Below are 23,959 nucleotides of genomic sequence, written 5' to 3' on the forward strand. Positions count from 1 at the left end.
AAGTCAATTAACATAGGAGAAAATTTAAGTCTGTTTTCCTTATTTTATAAATGTATTTTATTTTACACTTGTTTAATCCACCTTGGACCTAGCACATCCTAGGGTTTTATACACTGATCAAATTGCTCTGCCAGAGATACTTACGTTCAATAGCAGTCTCCTTTCAAACTTATCCATTTTTAAGAAATGGGAGTCTGTTTTTTTAAATTGTATACATGTTTATTTTCATTATGAATTTATTTAAATCACTTTGGACCCAGCATGTCCTTAGGTTTTACCCATTCGTCAAACTGCTCTGCTGTGAGATAGCCAAGTTCAATAGCAGTTTCCTTTAAGGTTGATCCATTTTTGTGTGCTGTCTTAGCAATCTTTGCTGCCTTGTCATACCCTGAAGAAAAAAATAAAAAGATGACATATGGGTTAGTAGTGATATTTGGTTTTCTACAGCAGAAGGTGACGTAATTGTTTACTTGATATTGATGCTATATGGGCCCCTTAAATGACATTTTTTTTTGTTTTTAAAAATGGTTAACAGTGATTATCTCAATAATCATTTTTTATATAGAATTGAACATTTACTTTTCTTAAGAGGTAAACACTTAAACATGCCTCACTTTCTCCAACAGATTTGTTCCTAAGTTGAAATTTTCCACTAACTTAGATATATAAGGTGAAAAAAGTAGAAATTATAGCACCAAGACATAAAAATATATATTTGGGTATATTTTTCAAACAACATGTTTAACTAGAAACAATTATCTAAAGAAACATTAACAAACTAAATGCTCCAGTCCAGCAGAAAAGACAGCACTGCACATCTGGCAACTGTGGTGAGTGGCTCTGAGAGAGGAGAAGTCCTCGCAGTGAGGCAGGGGCAGGCGGGGCCTGGGGAGAGGCGTTTCCAGAGCTGCTTCCAATGGCTCTTCTCTACATGGCTCTCCACTGCAATGGCTTCTATCCCCTGGCCTCCTCCCAGACGTTACAGGGACACAAATGGGAGTCGGGGCAGAAATACAGACTGCACAAAAGATCACAAGCATACTGTTTACTTCAGAGTTATTTGCTTTTCAAATTAATAAAAGTGGGGGCAGGCCAGTTCTGCAAGCTGTCTTGTCTTAATATATGCATATTTTAAGTCAAGAAAAAGCAGGAATAAAAATGAAATCAATGAGGGACAGAAAAAAAAAAAAACAAAATCAGAGAAATATGACCAAAAGGAAGAAGCTAGATGAGGCAGTACAGATCATCAACAAGATGGCATGTGTCAATACACAATTATTAACCAGCTATAAAGGAAAGTATGGGCATAGTTACTTTTATTACTTAACTGAATTTGTGAATGCTAAATATGTTGAAAAGGGCATTTACTGATCTGAAAGGGCATTTATTGATGCCATTGACTGAAAAGGGCATCTTTCTTAAAGCAGAAATGCTTTGAGAAAGAATTTACAGGTTAAACTCTCGTGATCAATATATATCCAGTACTTTTATTTTAATAATAGCTTTAAAGTCTAAGCATTTCAGTTGTCAAGTCCAACAAGACATTATTAACCACCAGCTTGGTACATAATGATAATATAGGGAACCCATGATTCAGAGGGTTGTAAGGCTCACACCAAGTCAACTAGTGACGTGGTGTTGACCCAGCTCATTCTCATATGGCCTCTAACAATTCTTTTTATGTCACAATAAGTTGATTCCAAGAAAGATTTACCAGTCATTCAACTTTAGGAGACACCTCTAATTTAAAACTTTTGGCAACACATTCTGAAGTAAAGATCTGATGAAAACTGCTCACATGAGCCTCTGGGTTACCCTTTGGGTTTTTCCAGATGTAGCTATGTACCATAATTTTAAATGGATCAAACATTATTACCAATCTCAATACCATACCAAAAAACCGGTATCATACTGGGCTCAGAGCTACCTAAAAGAGTCAAGTGAGCTCTAATTTCAAAACACTGAAATTACAGCTTGATGTGAAACCAGGAATACAAAATTTGCCTTGAAAGTTCAAGATTATAGAAGCAGTAGCCATACTATGCCAAATAAGTGAATCATAACTTGTTCTATAATAGAAAGAAAATATATTAACCTCTGCTTAGCAAAAAGGAGGAATGAGAAAAAGGCTTTTAACACATCATAATATAATGCAACATAATGCCTCAAAATCTATGAAAGTGAAAACAGTTTATTTAATGGGGATCTCTATGGTCAGTCTACTACCCAAATCTGTATGTTTGATTCTACATAATGAAATATTTATAGTTCCAAAAAAGGCTTATGATACAATAGCATGGTTTTAGACAAAATATTTGCATTTTCCTCCCTCCCTTTCACTATAAGCAATGAATACATAAACTTTTTCTTTTAATTGTAACTTTCCATCTCTGAATTGAATAAAACAACAAAATTAAAGCATTGCAGAGATCTAGGGAAGGTAGAAAAATGAGTTCATTCAATGTTGCTAATCAGCAGTGCCACCTAGTGACATTACCCACTGAAGGTCTTACAAATAACCTTCCCCAAGGGTCTGCATAGAATATTTGGCATCTGAATTCCATTAAAATTAAAATAAGTTTGAACTACTACTTCTCAATATATTTCAAATAAAATGAGGCATAATAGATCAAGTTTTGAAAGAACTAGGACACCATACAAATTATATAGTATCTTTCCACACAATTTCAAATATTTTAAGATTTTACTAAAACCATATTCAAAAGAAATTTGCTGTTCTCAAACATTGATCCACTTGTCTCTTAAAAATGTTTCAGCTTTTTAATTTTGCATTCAAAATGATATTATTATTCCTTAAACACTTACCTATATGAGGATTGAGAGCTGTCACCAACATTAGAGACTCATTCATCAGCTTGTTGATCCTTTCTGTATTGGCCTGGATTCCCAACACACAGTTTTCTGTAAAGGAAACTGAAGCATCCCCCAGCAGCCTGGCTGAGTGTAACACATTTTTAATCTTTGAGTGAGTGAGTGAGAGAGAGAGAGAGAGAGAGAGAGAGAGAGAGAGAGAGAGAGAGAGATTACTAAGGCAACATGATTTTTATCCAATAACATATTATTTGCTGGTTGATAGTAAATATATAATTCAATAAACATATAGAACTCTTACAAATTTTAAGGCACTATACCCAAGGAAACAAACGTGAAAGAAAGTATAAACATTTGAAGGCACAGAAATCTAAAAAAGGTGAAAAATACATAAATACAAAATGACTAAGACACAAAATAGCCCATAGCAAGTATTTAAAACAGAGGTCTACAGTGTTAGAGAATATAGAGAAAGAGAAATTAACTCCAGTTGTTGGAACTGGTGAAATCCTGTTTTATGGAGAGGACTTGGCCAGAGAAGGAAAAAGAATCTTTCATGTAGAAGGAAGAGCAGCAAAGATGCAGAGGTTCGAAAGTTCAGCATGAGTGTGAGGCAATTAGTAATGTTAGGGCATAATCTAATGATCACCAAATTTCCAGGTTTTCTATGCTTTAACCAAACAAATACTCCAGTCACTGTAAAATAACTTTTCATATAATGTTAAAAAAAAAAGTATAAAATCAATCAGTTTGTTTTGACCTTTTTTTTTGTTTGTTTTTGGCAACATTTCCAATATTTTTTATTAAGATATATCCACATCCTAATATCCTCTGGTCTAAAACTCCACAGTCTGAAAACTAGACTTCCAACAATGGACTCTAAGACACAATAATCTAAGTTTTAATTTGCTACTAATGACCTTATAATAAGGCAAATATTGATTATCCTTATTTTATATTAAAAATAAATGTTTACAAAGATTAACAAGGCATTGATTGTTATGCATCTATAAATGCTGGGTATCCGGTGTTAACTGTTTGGAATCTGTCCTGAGAGCAAAATTTTAAGTTTGAATTCTGCTTTGGCCTGCGTTTTTTTTTTTTTTTTTTGAGATGGAGTCTCGTTCTGTCACCCGGGCTGGAGTGCAGTGGCCAGATTTCAGCTCACTGCAAGCTCCGCCTTCCAGGTTTACGCCATTCTCCTGCCTCAGCCTCCCGAGTAACTGGGACTACAGGCGCCCGCCACCTCGCCCGGCTAGTTTTTTGTATTTTTTAGTAGAGACGGGGTTTCACCGTGTTAGCCAGGATAGTCTCGATCTCCTGACCTCATGATCCGCCCATCTCGGCCTCCCAAAGTGTGGCCTGCGTTTTTATTTACCACTAGAACATACATTCCATGAGGGCAAGAAATCTGTCTTGTTCATTGCTCTATCTCTATTATGCATCCAGTACAGTGCCTGATAGAAAATGGTACTCAATAAACATTTAGTGAATATATTAAATATACTCAATGTTTGTCATTTGCGTATTCTTATCAAATTAAAATTAGAATTTACAACATATTCCAAGAGAAAGTAAGCCCTTAATAAACTTTAGCTGTAACACTTTGTCCAGATGAAAGACTCTAAATGATGGCAATAGCTCCACTATCTGACGCTGAGGAAACTGCATGAGAAATGACGTGATGCATCTAATGATCTTTGTAAAGATGAAAGAAAAAGAACAGTTTGGGTGGACACAATGTTTTCAAGTATGTGGAAAGGTAAAGCCAAACAACGAAAGAAAGTCTGACAGGGGGCAGAAAGAGAACTGGTGAAAAAATGTTCAAGAAACTAGGGATGAAGAATGTTTCAAGGAGGGAGAGTCAACATCAACTATTAGTAAAGGAAGAACTAACTGTGCAATGCCAGCTGGACTGAGGTAGTCACCAATGACTGGGAGAATAATTCAAGCATGGAGGGGCTATGCTGGGCTGTGGTGACTACAGCATAAATGAAAGTGAGTAGTGCTATCCTTTTAAGAAGACCGAATTTGAAAGAAGAAAGCAGCAACATGAGAAGGAGACAGGCATATAGGGAGGCATTTTATTTTTCTTAAACTGGGGCTATTAAAAAAAAAAACATCAAATCGCTTAGGTTAAAAATCAACTAATTTCTAATATGTAGGGTTATTCTGGTAACTTAATAAATGCTTGACTTCCAACTGCTACTTATGTCACCCAACTACCCAATGTGGAATCACTAGAAGTCTTTATGAAATACAAAACCAAGATAATAAGCCTTTGGTCAAAACACATTAAAAATCAGATTTAAAGCTTACCATCATTGGCTTGAAAACATTCAACTCAAAATGTCCATTGCTGCCTCCGACAGTGACAGCAACATGGTTCCCCATGACTTGGGCTGCAACCATGGTCATTGCTTCACACTGAGTAGGGTTCACCTTGCCTTCAAGAAAACCACCAATGACAGAGTAAGACTAGAATTTACGCAAATAATCAGGAGAATAAAGAAATCTAATTTCATTAAATAAAGTAAGATATACAATAAAGCAAGGGCCAACCATCAGTGTAATTAAATGAAACAAACCAAGGAAAGCAGGATGGGTAGCCACAAACTGAATCATTCAATGGCTAACGAGAAGCCACAACTACACATTAAATATAGTTCTCCACCTTCATGATTTTCATTCATTCTATATGTATTTATGGAGCCAGACACTCAATACACAACAGTGAATAAGAAAGATGCAGGCCCTGCCCTCGCAGAACTTGGAGGCTAGGGAGGAAGAGCTGGCAATTATGGGGGGTAAATACAGAGAAGTGCATGCTGCTATCAGAACACTTACAAAAGCGACCCTTCACTAACACTTGGGAGGCTTCCTAGGGGAAGGCAAGGCTAAGCTACAATTTCCCTATTTATCACATGAGTCTCCGGAACCCCACTTCCCTGCTCATACTCCCTGGACAAGCTCCCAGTTTGATTCAACCCAGATTCCTCTGACCAATGCAGGCTAACACACTGCAAAGATTATTGGGCAGATTACTTCCTTTATCTGTGACTCCCCATGTCTCTTTCTTTTGGCAATCACCTTGGATTTGCAATCAACTAAACCCTTATGTCATTTTTCAACATGAAGTACTTTAAAACAAAATTTCATCTCTTCTTATTCTACAGATCCATAATTTTTATAAAAATCTACAGTCAGGCCTTTCCTTCTCACTATTAAAAGTTACACTGTCAGTTTTAGCCCAAGCTACAATGGCCTTTATGGAACTCAGTTCTGTTATCCATAGTACTGCTGTCTCAACTCTGTTAACTGCTAATATGATTAGCATGTATTCTCTTCCCTCACCCTCAGTCACCAGTAAAGTGTTGAAGGGCAGAGCCCTTCAGCTTGTTACCAATATATTCTTCTAGACTAAAGTCACTTCATTAGTCACTTCTGAAATGTCACTGTTCACCCAGCTACATTCATCTGCCAGCACTGCCCACGCTTCTCCACTGGAATCAATGACTATCATGCGAATCTATCAAATGACTTGCTGAAATCCAGACATACACTGTTGTGTCACTTGCTATATCTAACAAGCACATAACGCAATGCAAAAAATGAAGTAAGATAAGTTTGGTATGACTTATTTTTATTCAATCCATGCTGATCACTTTAACAGCCTGTTTGAATGTGGGATTCAAACTACTTGCTGCTAAGTCAGATTCTTTATTCCTATCTTGTTAGGTGATGTGCCCAGAAGTCCTGATCAGAGGACCACAGACATGCTGAAACAGTGTGCCTTGCATATCCAGCTTTGGGATAACTTTAAACAAAAAGAGACATGTTCCATAGCTAAGAATGCCTAGGACCTAGTCAAGTTCTAGCTCCAACATTTACTAGCTCTGTGATTACCTGGCATGATACTGCTTCCTGGTTCGTTTTCAGGCAAGATCAGTTCTCCCAGACCTGACCGGGGACCAGAACCCAGAAAACGAATATCATTTGCTATCTTCATCAGACTGCAGGCAGTAGTGTTCATGGCTCCACTGAGCTCAACCAGAGCATCATGAGCAGCCAGAGCTTCAAATTTATTTGGAGCAGTGACAAAAGGCAAGCCTAAAGAAAAGAAAAAATATCCTATATGGGTGAACAAGTTAAACATTTTTCTACCATTAGCGAGTTAAACAGAAAGTTCCAATATATGAAAAAATAAAAATTTTACTTCAGAAAAAAATGTTTACTTAAGACTCAAATTTTGTCTACATTTTTAAAAGAAGTCCTAAAGGAGTAGAAAGAATCTGGTATTACATTTTTTAAGTTTTTTCAGACAGAGTCTCACTCTGTTGCCCAGGCTGGAGTGCAGTGTGGCTCAATCACAGCTCACTGTAGCCTCAACCTCCAAGGCTCAGGCAATCCTCCCACCTCAGCCTTCAGAGTAGCTAAGGCTACAGATGCACAGCACCACCCCAGCTAATTCTTTAATTTTTAGCAGAGATGGGGTTTCGCCACGTTGCCTAGGCTAGTCTCAAACTCCTAGTCTCAAGCGATCTTCCCACCTTGGTCTCCTGAAGTGCTGGAATTACAGATGTGTAATTCCACTGTGCTTGGCCAGGCACTACATTTAAAAGATGAAATAATAAGCACAATAAATGTGCTGAAAGAAAAAACACAGTCCTACTGCAAACACATGTATATGATGCCTGACCATGCTTGAGTAAAGATAAAAAGTATGTGGGAATTCATTCTAGTTTATTCCACACTCCTTTCCTAACACTTTTTTTTTTTTTTTTGAGACAGAGTCTTGCTCTGTTACCCAGGCTGGAGTGCAGTGGTACGATCCTGGCTCATTGCAACCTCCTCCTTTAGGGTTTAAGCGAGTCTCCTGCCTCAGCCTCCCGAGTAGTTGGGATTACAGGTGCCCGCCAACATGCCCGGCTAATTTTTTTTTTTATTTTTACTAGAGACAGGGTTTCGCCATGTTGGCCAGGCTGGTCTTGAACTCCCGACCTCAAGTGATCTGCCCACCTTGGCCTCCCAAAGTGCTAGGATTACAGGTGTGAGCTACCATGTCCGGACCCTAATACAATTTTTAAGTTTCTTTGTCCACTGTACTGTGCTTCATCCTCTCCACTAGCCAGGAGCCCACAAGATCCCCTGTAAAAACAGGGTGCTAAAATGAGTTAGATGTTCTCAGTTAATAACCCCCATGTTAAAAATTTTATAAATCTACATTTGCCAAACCCTAAAAGTAGAGTTCTTTTCTATTAAAATTTGGTTTAAAGACAAATCAGCTGGTAAACTATCACGTGCAGTGTATAATTATCTCTACCCTAACCCTCTGGTAACATCTGCATCTTAATAAGAGTTTTCTGAAGATGACAACTTGGCCCTAATAATAGTTACCATTATCTAAAGTATAGTACTCTCTCTACTGAAGGAAAAACATAGTTCAAAAAGGTCAATAATTCAAAGAATTATCACAGCATGACATAGGAAAAAAAATTAAGTCTGTCTACAATATATTTACTATTCAAATAGCTTACTCAACACTCAGTTTTTTCTGCCTATTTTGAAAACTGCTATTCAAAACTTTAAAGGGAAAATAATTGACAACTAACTAGTAAACAAAGCTAACACTGGTAGATTTTAATGGCATGCTGTATAAACTCCTATATGGAACATTTTTTAAAAGCCAAAGAATTAACATTATAACTTCAGAAACAGAATTGAAACACATGTTTGATGGAAAAATATTATTTCTAACTTTAAATTCACAAGAATTCAAGACAGGAACACTCAGAAAATACACAGACCAAGTATAATGAGAAACAAAAATGAGAAATAATTCACGTGATCACTAACCTGTAAGTGCAGCCACTTTTGCAGCAACCTTTTCTGCAAAGCCAATTCTAGTATTTAAACCTGTACCAACAGCAGTGCCTCCAGCTGCGAGCTCATAGATTCTTGGCATGGCAGCTTTTATTCTTGTCAGTGCATATTTCACTTGTTGAACATAACCACTAAATTCCTGAAAAGAAAATTAAGGTAAGAATAAGTAATTCCTAATAGCTTACAAATTACTCTAACCGCATTAAATAGAAATTTTTAAGAATACCTTTCAGAATACTAAATTATAAGCTAATCAAGTTTTATTTATACTACTTCAAATCTTATGATGAGCAAAGTATAGGAAAGGATGAGGGTTTGTAGAACCGTAAGGAACAACAATGCCACCGATAACATGCAGCCTCTTTATTATAATCTAGTCTTTTAATAGAAAGCAAAGAAAAACAGCACAGGAAATACACTTTAAAAAGAACAACTTTACTACACTAAATTATTGGTTTACTTGCAGTCTACTAAAGAAAATGAAGTCATTTCTTATCTTTTGGGGATGTCTCAGACAACTTTGGTAGAAGAAAAAATAGTAACTCATCTCCCCCCAAAAAATGCAAACATAGAAATACTCTCTAGACAATTTCAGTGTATAAACCTTACAGGAAACATGAAGACATTCTACAGAGACTTGGGAAGCTAAGGACTCACTGAACAGCACAGGAAGGTAACAGTTTGCATTCAAAGACCTTCCAAAAAGAATAGGAGGTAACAGTAGAGTCAGATCATAGCATCAATGTGCCAGTGTCGGCACTGGTTCCCAAATTATGACATGCCTTAATTAAGGCAACCACAGAATTTATGTTTTGAACACAGAAAGGGCTCTATTAATAGTTATGCAGAAACAAAAGGCATAAACTGGGAGTTAACTGGGCAAGCCAAGATATGTGGTTACACTAAATCTATCCTTTTTTCCTGCCTGAAAACACTAAAAAACCATAAGTCCTAGGATTTCATGCTGTTCTAAAGATAACATTTCAAAAGATTTAACTCTTTATAGGTAGACTTGATGCATCTGATATAACATCACTCATATACAGTCATGCACCACAAAATGATGTTTCAGCCAATGAAAGATCACATAAACAGTGGTACCCTAAGATTATAAAGCCATATTTTTACTGTACCTTTTCTACATTTACATATGTTTCGATACACAAATACTGACCATTGTGTTATGATTGCCTATTGTATCCAATGCAGTAACATGCTGCACAGGTTTGTAGCGCGGGAGGAAAAGGCTATACCATATAGCCGAGGTGTATAGAAGGCTCTACCATCTAGGTTTGTGTGAGTATACTCTGTGATGTTCACACAACTATGAAATTGCCTAAGAATGCATTTTTCAGAACATACCCCCATTGTTAAGCAACACATAACTGTGTGTATACACACACACTCACACACACGAACACAATAGATTCACTTATAAAATACACTTTGATGGGGAACAATGCACGAACTTACAATCCCAATAAAAGCAAGTATAAATGCTTCTGATAAAGTCAAACAGAAAAATATAACTTTTTGTCATAACAGGAAGAATGATGATTTTACACAGGAGGTTGAGTCATGGCCCAAATGGTATTTAGTACTGTGGTTTTCAACATCAAAAAAGGTTAAAATTGGAAACCTAAGGAATATTCAAAAGTTGCAAAACACACATACTGTTCCTCCTTAGAAATTATGCATGGTCCTAAGTACTGATGATGCAAAGAGAAATGAGACACAGCCTTAAGAAGCAACTTAATCCAGTGAGTTCAGTTCAGTCCCATCATTTGTTTCTCAATTACTCATTTCAAGTTTTCATCATTCCTTAATTTCCTAATAAGGAAATGAAGCTACCCCAATTGGAGTGTGAGTTTACTAAGACAAAGGTCATTCCCTGTATTTCCTTACATTTCCTTCACAATGTATACTATTAGATATTCCTTAAGGCACTGATAAAGCAACATGAAAATACTTTCTAATATCTTGGAGAAGAGAGTAGTATCTCCTTCACATGTGGCCAGAACCATCTTAAAAAGATCTACCTTACTTAATCACTTTAAGATTAAATTTTAAATAACCTACTAATTTAGGTAAGAAAGACAAAAGAAAAACCATAATGATACTAATGGAGATGACAATGATGACGGTGGTGATGATGGTAGCTAACATAAACGGGTACTTACTATGTGTCAGGCATGTTTCTAAGCACTCTATATGAATAAACGTATTAGAGCTTCACAACTATCCTATGAAAGACAAATTATTTTCCTCATTTTGTAGCTCAGAAAACTGAGGCACAGAAAGGCTAAATGATTTTCCTATGGTCCCACAGCTTGTACACGGCAAAGCTAAGATGAACCCAAGCAGTCTGACTGAATCTGAATTACAGCCAGTACACTCTGCTTTTCTTCTAAGTGGATGTCAATAAAAATTACTGATTGGTTGAACAGAATAACCTCTGTCACTGAAGTTGACAGTTACCAATTTGGCTTTTTAAGCCAGGCAGATTTCAAGGATGACACACTGGCCATTTGTACTAAGCTCTAAATTGAATAAAATTAGTCAAACTGCTATACCTGCCCAAGAGTAAGTGGAACAGCATCCTGAGTATGAGTACGTCCAATCTTGATGATCTGTGCAAACTCTTTGGATTTTGCATCAAGAGCATCATGTAACTTCTGTAGTCCTGGTAACAGTACTTCATGAACTTCTATTGCAGCAGCAATGTGCATTGCTGTGGGAAAAGTATCATTTGAGCTCTGTTGGAAATTTTTCAAAAGAAATATAAAATGTTAAATCAGAGGCAACAAAAACAAACTTCTGAATTAAACTTCTCAATTAAGAAACTCTCCAAGTAACTACTCAAAACCCAGCTCAGTTACACTTATGTGTGGCATGTCATAGGTAAGTTATTATAGAATCGGCCAGGCGCGGTGGCTCAAGCCTGTAATCCCAGCACTTTGGGAGGCTGAGATGGGCGGATCACGAGGTCAGGAGATCGAGACCATCTTGGCTAACCTGGTGAAAACCCCGTCTCTACTAAAAAATACAAAAAAAAAAAAAAAAAAAAAACTAGCCGGGCGAAGTGGCGGGCGCCTGTAGTCCCAGCTACTCGGGAGGCTGAGGCAGGAGAATGGTGTAAACCCGGGAGGCAGAGTTTGCAGCGAGCTGAGAGACGGCCACTGCACTCCAGCCTGGGCGACAGAGCAAGACTTTGTCTCAAAAAAAAAAAAAAAAGAAAAAGTTATTATAGAATCAAATAAGCAGCATCCTGGTTTCTAACACATACTCAGAATTGTATTATATACATTAAGTATATTGAATGTATTATGTATTACATAGAATATGTATTATATCTGCCTGCTAATGATAGTAAAATAGAGAAGTATAGTTAACAACTACACTTGAAGAGAGCAGTAATATCTTCAATGTAGTTGAATATCTTATAATTATATCAAATTACATTATTGAATTATATATCCAAAATCTTATAACTGAATATACAGTGCATACAGTCTTTCATAAACAGCTCTTTATTTATTACGTTTAGAAAAATGCTGTGAGGTAGATCACCACTTTAAAAACAGGAAAGCCAAGCCCTCAAAGAGACTGTATAAATGCCAAAATACTTAGCAACTGGCAAACCTGAGACCTAAGCAGGTAGTATACACTCAGTGCTGTTTCCTCAACTGTTGACCCTGTACTTTTAAAACATAATATCAAGTTGGATGCAGTGGCTCATGCCTATAATCTCAGCACTTTGGGAGTCTGAGGCAGGAGGATCAATTGAGGCCAGGAATTTAAGACCAGCCTGGGCAACACAGAGCAATACACTGTCTCTAAAAAAATTTTTAAAGTTAGCCAGGCATGGTGGTGTGTGACTGTGGTCCCAGTTGTTCAGGAAGCTAAGGCATGAGGATCGTGGGAGCTCAGCATTTTGAGGCTGCAGTGAGCTATGCTCACGCTACTGCACTCCAGTCTGGGTGATAGAGTGAAGCACCATCTCTAAACACAGACACACACACATGCACACACATACACACACAAACACACACATATATAAAAGTAGGCTGTCATTTAAAAAGATACATTATTTATATATTTTGACATTTACTATGCAAAATATAAAGTACTTATAAAAGAAGTAAGATGAATGGTGTAATAAACACTTATGTACCTGTCACCTGAATTCAAATAGTTTAAATAATTATCAACATGTAGCCAATCACGTTTCATCTATAACTATATCTTTCTGAGGCAGACTTCAAACTTCGGTATATATAAAACATAAATTCATATTTAAAGGCAAGTATTAGATTGGGAAAATCCTTTATACAATGAATGTATATGAAAAAACTTCTTCCTTACTACTTAAAAATATATTAAATTATACCTAGCACCCAGATCTGTTTCTAAATATCATTTTCCAATAAAAATTCTCCAACAGTTCCTTGAAAAATGACTTTCTAGGGCTGGGGCAGAAACAATACAAGACAATGAGTTTGGAGCATCTTGAAGTACCAGAAAGTCAGAACACACTAAAGAAAAGTAAAAGGATGGCGGCATGCCTAAAAGGACAAAAGAGCCAAATGAATTGGGTTCCCAGAGCTGAAAGAATTTAAGCAACAAATAAACAAAAGTATGGGATTATAACCTGAAGAATAAAATAAATAACCATGAATCCATACTGATATACACAAATAATTGAATAAACAAATAAATGGGACAGGGAGAACAAATCTTCCTTGCAGAAAAATTCAACCAACAAATGTAGAACGAATAAAGAAAACTGAAAATCACTATTAAAACACCACAGAAGGAACTGCTGTAGCCAAGATTCCCTGATGAATGCTCAAAATAGTGGGAAAAAGTTTAAGGAAAAAGATGTTTGCCTAGCCTCAAGATAGCGCTCTTAATCACTACAGTGATTTTAACGCAAGCCCAAAAACTTTTTGATACTCCTCCCTCTAGAAACTGAAATCTAGTTTCTAATGAACAAGGTATGAAGAGGAAAAAGTATAATTTTACCATGGAGAAACCTGGCAAGCACCAGCTTAACCAATGATGAAGGTTAGCATCGCCAGTAACAAGTCATGTTGCTATCATAAACCCCTGATATGATGCAGTGAGAAGGGCCCTTTATTTCTGTGATAGTTTTCCCAAAAATTCAGAAGTCTCAGTCTAATGAGAAAACATCAGACACACCAGAATTGAGGGACACTCTACAAAATACCTCGCCACTACTTTCAAAAGTGTCAAGGTCACTGCTATGTGAAATCCTAACCCCTAGGTCATCGTACTGGGAGATGGGGCCTTTGCAAGGTGATCAGGTCACAGGGCAAAGCTCTCATGAATGGAATCACTGCCCTTATGAAGAAGAGACCCCAGAGAGCTCCCTTGTCCCTTCCGCCATGTGAGGACACAGAAAAGATGGCCGTCTACAAACCAAAAAGCGGGCCCCTCCAAGCCAATGAATTGGCCAGTGGCCTGACCTCGGACTTCTGGCTGCCAGAACGGTGATAAATTAATTTCTATTGTTTATAAACCACTCAATCTATTGTATTTTATTTTTGCAGCCCCAAAGGACTGAGACAATCGCAAAAGACCAAGAAACTGTCACAGATTGGAAGAAACTAAGGGGACATGTGACTAAATGTAATGTATAGCCTTGATTGAATACTGAAAAAGAACCTGAGTGGAAAAACTGAGGAAATCCTCAGTTTTTTTTTAAAGTCTGTCGTTTAGCTAAGAGTACTAAATCAATGTTAATTTCTTAGTTTTGATAAATGTACCATGGTTACATAAGATGTTAACATTAAGGGAAGCTGGGTGAAAGGATATAGAAACTACTTGAACTATCTTTGCAATTCTCTTACTAATCTAAAATTATTTCAAAATAGAATTTTAAACAATAAAAAAATACATATATACTAAATTCAGGTGTCCTAAAAGTAATTTTTGTAAGGATTGAAACATAAAGCCAAGATTCCTAAAAGAAATAACAACCATAATAAACCTTATCCATTAAATAATGAACTCTTCTTGTCAAAAAGTGAATGCTTGTTTTACAAGAAAAATCTCAGGTATGCTTTTTGATTTATAACAAAAAAAAGAAAAGCTCACATACTGACCTGGCTTTTATTAACATGATCATTGGGATGCACAGGTATCTTGCTGCCAAGTTCACCTCCTAACATTTCAATTGCCCTGTTGCTAATGACTTCATTTACATTCATATTTGTCTGAGTTCCTGATCCAGTCTGCCATACCACGAGAGGAAAATGATCATTTAATTTACCTTCGGCTACCTGCAGAAAAAATGTTAAAAATGAGCTTTTCAAAAAAGGAAATAAAATTCATTCCACTATTTTAATCAACCATAATTAAGTTCCATTGATAAAACTATTATAAATATGTTCATTGTTTCCATATGCTAAATTACCTGCTGATTATGACACAGAGTTTGAATACAGTTGACCCACAGATCTAAGCTTCTGATGCCTCACTTGCTCCAACCACAGATACTTTAAAAAGTGAAATATTATCTATACTGAATAGTATGACAATTCACTGGTTTCAAATGAAAAGGGAATCAAAGCTGTCTTTCTTATTTTTCTCCAACAGCCTCTTCTAATAGAGGGCCACCTGTTAAGGCAGGCAAATATGTTTAGTCTTTAGATATATTTGTTGGTGGTGCTCAGCAGGAATATCCAACAGATGTTACTGCCAGAGTCAGCATGATAATGAGCTAGTGACTTGAAACTGTAAGTTCACTAATAGCTACTTCATTGCACAGATGTCCAATGAGCAGTAATCACCAAATGTAGAAATAAACACTGCCCAGATTTGCCCCTATTTTTGTTGTATTTTTATACTTTCAGCTTAAGTGTTAGTTTTTGGATGGTGTGCTTTGTAAAGTGTGGGTGCTTAACAATCTTCTGGAACGAGTTTAGCTTAAAAAATCAGAATGCACTTGAGAAATCTATTACCTTGAACAACTGATCCACTTTAAAATAAAACTTTTTTCTAGTTATATAAAAATATGTGATTAGTGTAGAAAATTTTGAGAACTGAGAAAAGTAAAACCGTCACTGCTCTTCTACTGCTCAGTAATTATGACTATTAGCATGATGGCATCCCCAGTCTCTACCTCATGCAATGAGGGGTGGGGGTGGGTGGGTGGGTGGGTGTGTGTGTGTGTGTATGAGAAAACACACATTTTCTGTTCATTTTTTTCTAAACAAAATTAGGATCATAAAATACATGTATTTTTGCAAACCTTCCTCCCTATTTCTCATAGGCTGGGCTTTGTTCATGCCAATCTTCAAAAAAATAATTTTCTATAATTTACACTATAAATATAATTTATATTTATATTTCTATAAATATAATTTATATAAGTAGCTGTTATAGTTACGTATTGTCTGATTGGTTTTCATTATTATAAATACTGCTGTAATTAACAACACTATATATAGTTGTTACCTCTGACTGCTTCTTTTATTATTAGCACATTAGTGAAATTATATTCTCAATATGCATTATCAAATAATCAACTGGTTTTAAAAAGATTTGTATATAAAATAAGAAATCAAATAAAGTTCAAACGATATCTTTTCAAAAAATTTTCTTAAAACTAAATACATTAAGGAAAGTCAAAAGGCTTAAAAACAAAAGGTATAAAATCATCCAGAAATTTTGTCACAATGTAACATTTTAAGCACCATATTAATATCATCACTACAAATAATGCTACCACCTACCCTGAAATTCATTAATCCAAGAATTCACAGTTCCCCTTTCCTCCTGCCAGAGCATATCATCATCCAGAGTATGGCATGGGTCTGATGTTATTAAGTAAACACACTATCACCTCCTACCTCATCTGCTGCCTTCATGATTGCATTAGCAATCTTTGGATCAAGACCATAATCCTGGTTTACTTCAGCAGCTGCTCGCTTCAAGATGCCAAAAGCTTTAATAACAGGGGTCTAAAATTAATCAGAAAAATATTTCAAATTTGCAATTTTACTTAAGCATGAAAGTTTATTATTTTGGCAGATGCAAAAGCTATACACAAAAACAATAACTTACGTAACACTATAGCTCTAAAATGTTTAGGTTATAGAGAAAGATTATAGACAGGAATTCATGAATCAACAATCAACATTATCATAGATCTATTTGTTTAAGGAACCAAATAAAAACAAATACATTGACTCTTCATATATATGTGTGTATGTCTCCCACATACATATATATACACACACATATTCACATGTATACAATACTATGCACACATACACACAATTATATGTGTTTATTTCATACACTATATATAAAAGCAAATCGTACTCAATCTTTTCACTAGCAAGAGCCAGTATCATCTCTCACTGGATCCCACGTTACATTATAATTATTTCCTTCCCCTCTTAAAAAAATAAATAAATAAATAAGGGACACATTTAACTGCCATTCAGTATGAGATTACCAGTTACTGACTGGGTTATCATTTCACCCCAAGGACAAAAAGCAATATATTCTACTTAGCTACTAAAGTCTTAATACTCAGTAACCCCCTTGACATTTCCCTCAGAAGAATTTTTTTTTTTAAACCCAAGATTCTCCAGACCAAAAGGTGACAGCTTCCGATACATATAAAACCCCGTTAGTGCAGATCTTTTCATTGTCGATCCCAAATCACCTCACCACGCTTGAAAAGGATAAACTGAAATGAAAACCTAGTCTTTATAAGACAAGTGAATGGTGAGTTCTTGTCAAAATTAATAATACAGATCGCTGTATAGATCCCATATCAGGTTTGAATGGGCCAAGAGCAGAAGGGAGAAAGGGAGGAAAGGAAGAGAATGATGAATGTGGAAGAGAGACCTGTCAGCTCTGGAATCAAAGCAGAAAAAACAAAGAAAAGTAAGAAATAAGACACATTAAACAGATAAACCTGGACCAGAGTAAGTATAAGCTGAGGGGCAAATAGAAAAGGAAAACCAGAAAATTTTTAAATTTCAATTTTAAGTAACTAAAACATTAGAAATGTTTTACTCAAACCAAATGGGGACAGATGGCACACAGGATTAGAAACTTAAAAACTGTAAACATGAAAACAAATGGGAATTTAAATCTCCACAGTAACAAACACTGCGGTAGTGGGCTGAACCACTACCAAGGGCAAAGGTGAATGCCAATCAACGCTGGCCATCTGAATGGAGTGAATGATCCCCAGTGTTAATGGACCATAAAAATAAAAAAGGGTCATTCACAGCAGAAAGAGGTTCAACAAACACCATAATATGGCAAAATGTATCACTGGAGAGAAAAGACAGGTCACCTTATTCTTAATTTATTCACATTAGACATTCCTAATCATTTTTAGCTTTGTTTTCCTTTGGACGTCAAGTAAAAAGGGCTGAGTTTAATCATCCTACTCAGTTTAGAGTACATACAGACTGTTTTACACGTAATAAAGTTCAGGAAACTAATCCACTTAAAGTCAAATATGACAAAATTGAGACGCCAGGTGTCGGCCTTTCACAGGTGTGCAATCCCAATGGCTGTGCTGTCCCTGGAGCAGCAGCAGCATGAACCATGCCCCATCAGAACCACAAAACATGCTGGGTGACACAGATCAATGAAAACAGCAGCCACGCTCACTGCCACCAACACGCTGGGGCTGACCTCCTCCTTAGTCTCTGGAGTTGAATAAAATGAGATTTTTTTTGGATTGGTCAGTACCCTTTTTCACCCAACCACGTAGTCAAACTATGTTTACCTCACCACCAAGAACGCTGTGGATGGCAATGACAAAGATATTCTCTTCAAAGATTCAGCTGCCTGTTGTAAAGTTCTATATACCTGTCAAGAGGCAGTCTTGAAGGCTTAGGAATGACTTAAAATTATTGAAAATAAAAGCATATTTATAAGATAACTGTTAAACAATATCTCACCAGATGAAGCCTGGCTACTTCTAGGCTTACTAGCCTAACCTGTATTGACTATTTTTCATACTCCGGTTGGGCTCCAGTAGAATATGTTATGTATTTCTCAATTCTTTCACACTTTAACATCTCTGAAATCAAGATGTATCTTGTAATCAATGGTAAGTCACAACCTTAATTGGCAGCATTTTTGTTTCTTAGTGGTACATATTGGTGCATCTTCTAATTGATGGCATCTTAATTTTAATTGAATGTGGTAGAAAGTTTTCTCCTCATTTAATCATTCACATGGCATTGAATAAATACTATCTATTGAATAAATATTATCTATTATGTCAGACATGGTTAAGAGTAATACTTTGATGTGTCTGTGTACTATACACTTTTTTGGAAACTGAAACCAAAATACAAAGTGTAATTTTTTAAAATCTCAGTTTTAAATTAGTGGGGGGAAAAAAGAATATTGAAATAAAAATGTTTACAAACTGTAAAATCCTAGTAAAAATCTGTAAATACCCAGCAAGAATGAAAAGACAATCTTTAGTTCTGTCAAATAAAAATCCAAAATAACTATTCACAATAGCAAAGACATGGAATCAACCCAAATGTCCATCAATAAAGGATAAAGAAAAAGTGGTACATATCCGCCATGGAATACTATGCAACCAAAAAAAAGAATAAGATCATGTCCTTTACAGCCATATGGATGGAGCCGGAAGCTGTGACCCTCAGCAAACTAACAGAGGAACAGAAAACCAAATGCCGCATGTTCTCACTTACAAGTGTGAGCTGAACAATGAGAACACATGGACACAAGGAGGGGAACAAAGCACAGGGGACCTGGCGGGGGAGGGAAGGACCAGAATAAATAGCTAATGCGGGGCTTAATACCTTGGTGATGGGCTGAGAGGTGCGGCAAACCACCACGGCACACATTTACCTATGCACCAAACCTGCATATCCTGCACGTGTATCCCAGAACTTAAAATTAATTTTTTTTTTTTTTTTTTGAGACGGAGGCTCACTCTGTTGCCAGGCTGGAGTGTAGTGGCATGATCTCAGCTCACTGCAACCTCGGCCTCCCGGGTTCAACTGATTCTCCTGTCTCAGCCTCCCGAGTAACTGGGACTACAGGCGCGTGCCACCATGCCCGGCTAAGTTTTGTATTTTCAGTAGAGACGGAGTTTCACCATGTTGGCCAGGATGGTCTCGATCTCTTGACCTTGTGATCCACCTGCCTCGGCCTCCCAAAGTGCTGGGATTACAGGCATAAGCCACCGTGCCTGGCCTTAAATTTTTTTAAAAATCCAACATATTCAAAGCAATGGCTCAAAATAATAGCATGCTAAACTTCAAAAAGTTCTTTAACATTTTAGTGAAAGAGAACATCTTACTACTCATGAAGCCACTTTTCTAATAACTTTACATTTTAACTCTGAAAAATATTTATTTATAAAGTAAAGTGACTCATGAATATAGCCTACTTCATCCAAAATAAGCCAACATTTCCACAAATGCCACTTACTGGCATGCGTTCTGTCACACCTCCAATCTTAAAGTTCATCGTAGATCTCACGGTTTGGGCGCCGTAATACTTATCATTTGGCACCTTTAGTTCGCCAAAGGTATCATATTCTATTCGGAAGGAATTTTGGCTTGCCTAAAGACAAGAATAAAACACTGTCACAAGTTGAAAAGAAACCAAGTATCAAAAGTAATTGCATCTTATCAGCCGTCAAAGAGAAAGAAACCTTAATAAGTATCACAAAGACAAAAAAACACTATTTGGATTCTCATTCTGTTCCTTACTTTCAGGTCTTTCCTTGAGAACCCTTTGTCTCACAAACTTATTAATTCAGGCGTTAAAGACAGATTGTAGAACTATTATACTATGCTGGTGATAAGCATAAAGACTTTGAAATACAAATAGTAATCTTTTTCATTTCAAGAGTATGCTTATTATTGGTCAAGATTTGACTAATTCAGTGTACTTAGTTCAATGCTTATTTTACTGAGAACTTTTGAAAATGGTCTAAGAATGATGACTTGAAATTTATAAACTTTATATATAAACATTATTCATATATATTAATTACATATGTATATTCATATATATAAGAAATTTATAAGCATTACATATATATATATATATATATATATAAAGACTATATATATGCCATCATGCTACCAAGTCAGTACCACAGCTGGTCTGCCTGTTAAATATTCTCATTCTCAATGCACTTTTTCTCTTCTGTAGTATTGATCACACTAATTATTCATGTGTGATTTATTTGCTTATTTAACTGCTTTGCTTACTTAATCTCCCCTAAAGACAAGAATGAAACACTGTTTGTAAAACTCTATCCCCATAGGGACTGTCTTATTTACAGGGCCTGATAAGTGGAAGGCACTCAGTGAACACTGTCTTTCTACTGAATGAATTTGTACGTGTCCTTTTAAATAAAAGGTACCTTAGGGCATCAAGGGTTATGTGAAATTCTCAACATTAGCAACAGGAAGAACTTTTAACAAAACCAACGGAGATTTTGGACCTGAGAATGGTTAGAGGGCAAAAAATATCAGAACTAGAAAAAACGAAAACTACCTCCATCTGATTTTAGCTAACATTACAATTCTAAGGGCAAGGCAGTGCTATTTGTTGACATTTGCATCAACAGGATAGATTCAGAAGTTCTCCAGTCTGCTTCCCTTTACAAAACACTAAATAAATAAAAAATAAATTTAAAAATATGTAAAGGTTTTAAAATGCCCTAAAATTATTAGAGCAGAGAGTTTGAGGAATGCAAAACATCTCTGATTCTGTAGTATAGTGGTATATAGTAGGTATAGTGACCCAAACAAATTATCTTCAAGTTTAAAGTCCAGAAAAAGTACTGGCCCTTTGAAATACCCTAGATGGAGCATTGATTTAATGAACACTCACTACATGGTATTTTCACATGTGCAGTTTTGCTGAGTAGCTGTGTTTCAACTTTGCATACGGAAACCGAGACACAAACACAACTTGCCCAAAGTCTCAAAGGAGAAGCAGAGTAAGATTTGAAATTACATCTCTTAGATTGCAAACCTCATGCTACACCAGAGTGCAGAGTTACAACTCTTCCTCAACTATTTCTCAAACGTTTCCTAACAATATACATATGTATTTGAAGCTTTTTAAAAGCCTGCATCCCTAAAGGTGGTTCTAAAGAGCGAAAGGGCTTACGTAAGCATGTCATAACCTGAACTTGGATCTTTAAGTTCTTAGCTGTCTTTCTGAATAAAAAGTACTGATTCAGCTACCGTTAGGTCCTAGCCAATCTGCTCAAATGTGCTTCAGAATACTATGCCCGTGGTAATCGGAATTTAAGTGTTTTACAAAAGTTATGGGGGAAACCACAGTCAGCCCAACAAACTGAACAGGCAATTTCAAAAGAAGTAAAATCTTCGAAGAACCTTCTACTCCATCTGGAGGGCCTGAAAGCAGTGCAGTGCCCCTTGGCGAAAGAAACCACAATTCAGAAACCACTAGATGCACAGGCGGCCAGTGTCCGGCCAGCAAGGCCCAGCTACGGGGCAGGACAGTGCGGGAGCTGCCCCTCTCCCAGCACCCTCCGCCCACGCCCGCACTGTACTTGATGGCAGCGCCCCAGGGCTCGGGGCCTGCGCGCCAGCAGGAGCGAAGTTACCCCAAAACGCCCCGGCTTCGGCCCGCCAGGGAGGGCTCCAAGGAGGCGCCGGGGGTGGGCCCAGTAGGACCCTCTCTGCCAGCCGCCGTCCCTCCCCACGCGCTCTCCCGGGCTGCGGCTCCATCCTTGGGCTGGAAGAGGCGTCCCGAGGCCGGGAGGCCAGTCACGCCGGCGCGGGCGCTGAGCCCACAGTTTGGCGCGCCCGGACGCCCGGGGAATCTCTCCCGCCAAGTCGCGGGTGCCGGGGCAGACAGGCAGGAGGGCTGAAGGTCACCGCGGGGAGGCCGGGGGTTGGCGGCCTACGCTCACCATTCGAGCCGCGTTCGGGGGCCAAAACGAGGGCACGGCCGCCCCACCCAAGCCGGGAGCCGAAGCTGAGGCTGAGGCTGGAGGCCGCACACGGCGACGCGAGCGCGCGAGGAGCCGGAGTGCTCGGTACATGGTGCTGAGGCAGCCTGGGTAGAATTTCTGGGCGGCTGTGGCCACGCCTCCACGCCGGCTGTCAGAAGCCGTTCCGCCCACCGGGCTCCGCTCTTACCCAATCAACAGCTTCACACCAACAGGTGGGGCGGGATCAATCGTGAATGGCCAGTAAAGAATGAGGGGGCGAGTTAACTTTCTAGTAGTAGTGTGGGGTTTAAGGCCCTCGGATTCATGGGAAACTAGAAAGAAGGGAATTATGGGAAAGGAGGTTCCGGTTATTCTTGCAGCCGGTTTGGTTTTTATGTGTGGCTGTTAGAAGGCGGGCGGGAGTATTAGCTGGTCAATCAGGTCGTGTTTGGTTGGTGAAATATACTAGAAAAAAATATTTATTCTTTTATTTATCATGTAATCACTCATTACACGTTCTTGCCACTGAAAACCTTTTTCATTTCTTCCAGATTGTATCTTCTGTGTAGAAATTTTGGAAAGTGCAGCAAAGTGTAGAGAATGAAATAGTAATTTTTCATAATCCCACAACTGAAAAATAAGATAATTACTTATTTCTTTTAACTTATCATTTTGAGATCTCTACAGTTTCCTTTCTCTTCTTAGCCTGTACCCTCAGAACCCTTTTTTTTTTTTTTTTAAATGTATTGTGGAAGATGTACACAATTATAGGTAACCTCGGAATTTTTGTTATTTGCAGTTCTCCCAGTTTTTTGCATAGCTGATTTATACATTTTCAAATTAAAGGCATATTGTTTTAATGTAATAGTTGAGTACAGAGAAGCAGGAATTGATATAGAAATTGCATCTGAACCACAGTTTTCTCTTTTCTCTTTTCTATTGCCTGAAACCAGATGACAGTAAAGAGAGCGATCGGATGGTCTTGAAGTCAAAAGTCCAGAACCTGCAAAGCCAAATTTATGAGTCAAACTTATAAACTTGCCAAACCTTTTGGAAACATTATGCTATTTTGTGACTTATAAATTTGACACATATTTAAAATATAAAACTTCAAATGAGATTGTAATAGTTGAACTACAATCAAAACACACTAGAAAACTGAATGCAAATTCTTTAAAACATTGCTAATAATGGAGTGACATTTTGTTTTCATTCTCCACCTTCCCAGCAGGTATCATTATTTTGTATATCATTATTTTGATGCATCCTTTCAGT

At 37.3% G+C, this 23,959-nt stretch overlaps 1 protein-coding gene across 1 annotated transcript; it reads right to left on the reverse strand.

Annotated features, from left to right (window-relative positions):
* Positions 1–23: 23 nt before the first annotated feature.
* Positions 24–22,852, reverse strand: FH (fumarate hydratase). Its single transcript, XM_010384697.2, has 10 exons — positions 22,664–22,852; positions 20,191–20,325; positions 16,593–16,703; positions 14,844–15,020; positions 11,289–11,471; positions 8,689–8,854; positions 6,739–6,942; positions 5,152–5,279; positions 2,827–2,980; positions 24–388 (listed from the first exon to the last, which is right to left on the reverse strand). Exons 1-10 carry the CDS (start codon positions 22,793–22,795, stop codon positions 246–248), a joined length of 1,533 nt encoding a protein of 510 aa, XP_010382999.2. The 5' UTR covers positions 22,796–22,852; the 3' UTR covers positions 24–245.
* Positions 22,853–23,959: the final 1,107 nt, after the last annotated feature.

The sequence above is a fragment of the Rhinopithecus roxellana genome, chromosome 8, assembly GCF_007565055.1.
Source record: "Rhinopithecus roxellana isolate Shanxi Qingling chromosome 8, ASM756505v1, whole genome shotgun sequence".
Taxonomy (NCBI): domain Eukaryota; kingdom Metazoa; phylum Chordata; class Mammalia; order Primates; family Cercopithecidae; genus Rhinopithecus; species Rhinopithecus roxellana.

Excerpts from the sequence above, each read along its gene's own strand:
- FH (XM_010384697.2), bottom strand. The coding sequence starts at position 22,795 with ATGTACCGAGCACTCCGGCTCCTCGCGCGCTCGCGTCGCCGTGTGCGG. Across the intron at positions 16,704-20,190 it reads GTGTGACAGAACGCATGCCA|ACCCCTGTTATTAAAGCTTT; the intron begins GTAAGTGGCATT and ends GATTAATTTTAG. Across the intron at positions 389-2,826 it reads AGCTCTCAATCCTCATATAG|GGTATGACAAGGCAGCAAAG; the intron begins GTAAGTGTTTAA and ends TTTTTTCTTCAG.